This window comes from Ruditapes philippinarum, unplaced genomic scaffold, assembly GCF_026571515.1.
Source record: "Ruditapes philippinarum isolate M1 unplaced genomic scaffold, ASM2657151v2 ctg5973_1_1_1_1, whole genome shotgun sequence".
NCBI lineage: Eukaryota > Metazoa > Mollusca > Bivalvia > Venerida > Veneridae > Ruditapes > Ruditapes philippinarum.
The window spans coordinates 1,490-6,932 of NW_026854080.1; the positions used below are offsets into that span (position 1 = coordinate 1,490).

Here is a 5,443-nt window from a genome sequence, read left to right on the forward strand (position 1 = left end):
TATGCCAACTTAAACTTCAAAAAATACTAAACAATCGCTCTCCGAATTATTAGGGCAAGTATTTTTAAATTGACCGTGTCACGACAAAACCCAAAATAATGGGTTTTCCCACCAAACATGGATCCCAAACCCGCCTGCGCGTCCGCGCAGTCTGGTCAGGATCCATGCTGTTCGCTACAAAATTTCAATATTGTAATAGGGTTTTTTAGCGAACAGCTGGGGGTTTTGAATCAGATGGGGCGGACGCGCAGGCTTTGGGCTATATATTTCTTAATCACTACTGGTTAAACCAACAACAGGCTTACACACATTTTCGGTTGTTTGTTTTCGAACAAAAGAAATTCCGTTATGTGGGTCTATCTTTTGCATGTGCACCGGACAGACTCTTCCTGTCACGTAAAAACAAGTGAAAGACTTATGCTTATTAATGCACAGAGAAAGAAAACTTAAAAGTAATCAGAAAAAAAAACAAAAAAATAAAAAAATATAAACGATTTTCTTAGTATTCATGCCATAAAAATCTGAAGACAACTTTTAATCAAAGTAATGTTTGACAGAAAATAATGACTGCACTATGCAATTATTACAACATCCCTTATTAAATCTTTAAATCAAAATAGTGGACAGCATATTAAACCGTTTAAAGACCCCGTGACTTATTCAATCGCGTAATTTTTTTAGGTATAACCATCGTAAATGAATTACCATCCGCTTTCAAGAAGAGTAATCAAAATGGGTTAATACTACAGACACTATCAATGAAACTAAGGGCCGTGGGTTTAAAAAACGCCCAAAAAGGGTGGAACTTGTGTGAAGGCAGTGGTTACTGGCCTAGCGTAACTGGTGTAAACAAGTTTAAGCAGAAAAATATCTTTTATTCATTATGGAAGATGCCACTACGTAGTGGTCCGTGTGGGTGGTAGAAGCAATGTATAGTGGTAGTGTTCATGGTATGGTGATGTGCGTGTGGTAGTGGCCGTGTGTAAGTGACAGTAGTTTGGTGGTAGTGGCCGGTGTGGGGGTGGTAGTGGCCGTGTGTTGTGACAGTGTTGGTGGTAGTGGCGGTGTGGTTGGTAATGGCCGTGTGTAGTGACAGTGTTTTTGGTGGTAGAGGCGGTGTGTAGTGACAGTGTTTGGTGGTAGTGGCGGTGTGGGTGGGTAGTGGCCGTGTGTAGTGACAGTGTTTGGTGGTAGTGGCGGTGTGGGTGGAAGTGGCGGTGTGGGTGGTAGTAGCAATGTATAGTGGTAGTGTTGATGGTAGTGGTGATGTGGGTGGTAGTGGCCGTGTGTAATGACAGTGTTTGGTGGTAGTGGCGGTGTGGGTGGTAGTGGGTTTCGTTTTGTAGTGACATTTTGGTGGTAGTAGCGGTGGTGGGTGGGTAGTAGCATGGTATAGTGGTAATGTTGATGGGTAGTGGTGATGTGGGTGGTAGTGGCCGTGTGTAATGACAGTGTTTGGTGGTAGTGGGCGGTGTGGGTGGTAGTGCCCTTGGAGGGTGACAGTGTTTGGTGGTAGTGGCGGTGTGGGTGGTAGTGGCGGTATGGGTGGTAGTAGCAATGTATAGTTGGTTGATGTAATGGTGATGTGGGTGGTAGTGGCCGTGTGTAATGAACAGTGTTTGGTGGTAGTGGCGGTGTGGGGTGGTAGTGCCTTTGGGAAGTGACAGTGTTTGGTTGTAGTGGCGGTGTGGTTGGTAGTGGCCGTGTGTAGTGACAGTGTTTGGTGGTAGTGGCGGTGTGGGTGGTAGTGGCGGTGTGGGTGGTAGTGGCCGTGTGTAGTGACAGTGTTTGGTGGTAGTGGCCGTGTGAAGTGACAGTGTTTGGTGGAAGTGGCAATGTGAGTGGTAAGTGGCCGTGTGTAGTGACAGTGTTTGGTGGTAGATGGCCGTGTGGGTGGTAACGGCCGTGTGTGTGACAGGGTTGTGGTAGTGGCGGGTGTGGGTGGTAGTGCCGGTGTGTGACAGTGTTTGGTGGTATATGGCGGTGTGTAGTGACAGTGTTTTGGTGGTAGTGGCGGTGTGGGTGGTAGTGGCCGTGTGTAGTGACAGTGTCTGTGGTAGTGGCGGTGTGGGTGGTAGTGGCCGTGTGAAGTGACAGTGTTTGGTGGTAGTGGCGGTGTTGGTGGTAGTGGCGGTGTGGGTGGTAGTGGCGTTGTGGGTGGTAGTGGCCGTGTGAAGTGACAGTGTTTGGTGGTAGTGGCGGTGGTGGGTGGTAGTGGCCGTGTGAAGTAACAGTGTTTGGTGGTAGTGGCGGTATGGGTGGAAGTGGCGATGTGGATGGTCGTGGCGGTGTGGGTGGAAGTGGCCGTGTGAAGTGTGACAAATGTTTGGTAGTAGTCGGCGGTGTGGGTGGTAGTGGCGGTGTGGGTGGTAGTGGCGGTGTGAAATGACAGTGTTTGGTTTTTTAGTGACGGTGTGGGTGGTAGTGGCGGTGTGGGTGGTAGTGGCGGGTGGTGGGTGGTATTGGTGATGCCGGTGGTAATGGACGTTAACAGACTCAATAAAACCGATCCATAAATGTTACTGTCAGACACTTCATTCATTCATAGAAGTAAAAATAGGAAAAAGACAGACAAAAGCAAACAACAACAAACAAAATAACAGCAAACCCAAACAAATACACATTCAAACAAATTAAAAAATACCAGCCGAACAAACAAAGGAGAAAAAACAACTTGTAAAAACTTGTCCCCCGCAAACCGAAAGTAGTCCCTATCAACAAGTTTATCATAAATAATGGCCCACATATAGGACATTGTGTCATTTGATATCACGGATTAGATATAAATATACTGTATAAGTATCTTTAAACACATGTACAACATAACATGCGTATACAATAAACACATTATTAAATATATTTGGCATGCAAAAAAATCATGAAAATAACATGTTTACAAGTTTTGTATTGATCAAGTTTAACTATTTTCAACACTATTAGTAAGCTTATCCTTTCTCAATAATACATAGACACAAAGAGTACATGACGTAAACGCTTGCTGATTTTTTTAGTCCGAAAAGTTATTCGACGCTGAATGAATATTCCGGTAAATGTAAATCATTTTGCGAATCATTTTCACGAAAAAAGGTTTGAGCTCTTTGCCCAATTCACATGGGAGTTGCGAATTTTAACCCCGAAGTTCACGTTGTTTAAAGCCCGTTTTGCCTCAGGAAACGCTTCAAACTTTTTTTTTTTTTTTTGGGGGGGGGGGGGATTGTTTCTTTTTGCAGTTTCTAAAACAGTGCTCAACTGCCATATATAGGCGAACTATCCATTGCTTCTTTTGCTCTTTTGACAATTGATAGATCCCTACTTTGACCTTTTATTTGAATATCAATTGCTTGACCACACGCATTGACATGTGCTCTTCTGTTAACAAATATGTTGTGGTGAAATTTTTATTGTATTCACTAATCTGGTAATTAGAATCAGACAGGTGCCTGTGCATTTGGTATAACTATCGAGTTTTAAAGGGACTCCACTGAGGGTTTTTGGCATGATGGGACTGAAAATATATTTTCCAGATAAATGTACGATTTGATGAAGGTTTTGACCACTAATCTTTGTGTAAAATTTCAGATCATTTGCGCACTTCGCTTTTCCAGAATGATTTCTCAAATTGTAATGAAATGACCCAAAATGAAAATTGTTTAAACGCTTTTGACTCAAATTGGGCTAAGAAAAGCATAAAAATATGATTTTTCAATTTTATTTCAAAGTATATTTTTAACTATCTTTGCATATATTTCTGTTTTAAATACCCCAGCTCATTTATGTAAGAAAATTCAAATGTTACGTTTTTAGGCTTTTAAACCTCAGTGGAGCCCATTTAATATTTTGTGTATGGAAATCAAAGTACATTTACATTTTCACATTACTGCACAGTCAGTGCTACTTTCTTTTCAGTTGTTTAACATTTGACATGCTTTTGATTAATTCATTATCACATTTTGAAAGAATAAATAAAATACTGATTTCTGAGGCATGACTTTTGTCTTTTGCACTTCGGTCAATGCAATATACTTGCAAGGGAAACAACTCTATCAAACCACAAAGGATTCTGTAAACACTGGTTATTTCCCTTTCGTAAACTAACATAATGTACGATGGGTAAATGACGTGATTGTTAGTATGACATTTTTCTTATTTGAATTTAGATTAAAATGACAACATTTTCATTCGAATGGCATCTTTTATCTTAATTCGTATTATCAGTTTTTATATGAACATGCTAATCATGGTCTTTGTTTCATTTTATTGTGTTTATCTTAGAGATTTTATTTCTCATAAGTAAATTTACAATCGATATTATATTCTTTTAAACTTGTAATTGTTGTTACCAAATTGATGGTGTACATGTTAAAATAATAATAATAATAATAATAATAGTAATAATAGTAGTAATAATAATAATAATAATGATAATTATTATTATTATTATTATTTTTAAACAATTTAATTTTCTCGGACGGACGCACACATTTACATACGAACAGACGAAGGGACGTTTGCAGGACTAAAACAGTTGTAAAATATAGTCAGTACACCCTTCATTGGCAACTCCTAGTTAGCTAGAAATATTAAACAATAAATTGTCTTGGACAAACAGACTGACGGACAAACAGACAGACGGACATACAGACAGACGGATAAACAGACAGACGGACAAACAGATAGACGGACATACTGACAGACGGACATACAGACAGACGGACATACAGACAGACGGACACACAGATAGACGGACGTTCCAACGTTTTGGGTTTAGGGGCTATTTTCTTTGTTATTTCCGGTGTTTTCTTAAGGGCTATTAGCCCATAAACCCTTTGATCACGGAATGAACCTATTGTTCTTTTGTTCTCTTTACTGTCATATAGCCCCTAAACCCAAAATGTTTGCTCGGACATACAGACAGACGGACAAACAGACAGACAGACGGACATACAGGCGATTGCAGGACTTAAAATATACAAAGTAGTTTACGTGCTGACATATCATTTGATACTTTTTTTATATATAGAACATACCTGCTAGTTATAATCAGAATTGATTGTTAAAGCAGCACGCCTCCAGATTCATGCTTATTTTCATGAAAAATTTGAAAATGTATCTGAATGTTTAATATTGTGAAGTAACCAGAAAGAAGCAATTTACTATAGTTATAATTTTCAATAACACTTTCAACCCCTGTAAAATACTAAAAAAGTGGTCAAAATATGCATAACTAGCCCTTAGTGCGATAGTAACGCAGTAGAAATATAGTGCTAAATACTGAAAAAATCAGTCATTTATCGGACAAAACATGTCAAATATTACTTGAATCTTGAATCTTTTTACTTTCCAAAAGTTTTAGTACATCTGTCTTAAGTTCGATTTTATTGAAATATTTTCCCTCATCTTAAGGCATGTAGCTTTAAACAGTATGATGTAGATGTAGAAACAC

At 39.6% G+C, this 5,443-nt stretch overlaps 1 protein-coding gene across 1 annotated transcript; it reads right to left on the minus strand.

Annotated features, from left to right (window-relative positions):
- Window positions 1–874: 874 nt before the first annotated feature.
- Window positions 875–2,542, minus strand: LOC132738877 (mucin-2-like). The gene has a single exon (XM_060726486.1). It carries the CDS (start codon window positions 2,540–2,542, stop codon window positions 875–877), a length of 1,668 nt encoding a protein of 555 aa, XP_060582469.1.
- Between the last annotated feature and the right edge of the window lie 2,901 nt (window positions 2,543–5,443).

Excerpts from the sequence above, each read along its gene's own strand:
- LOC132738877 (XM_060726486.1), bottom strand. The coding sequence starts at position 2,542 with ATGAATGAAGTGTCTGACAGTAACATTTATGGATCGGTTTTATTGAGT.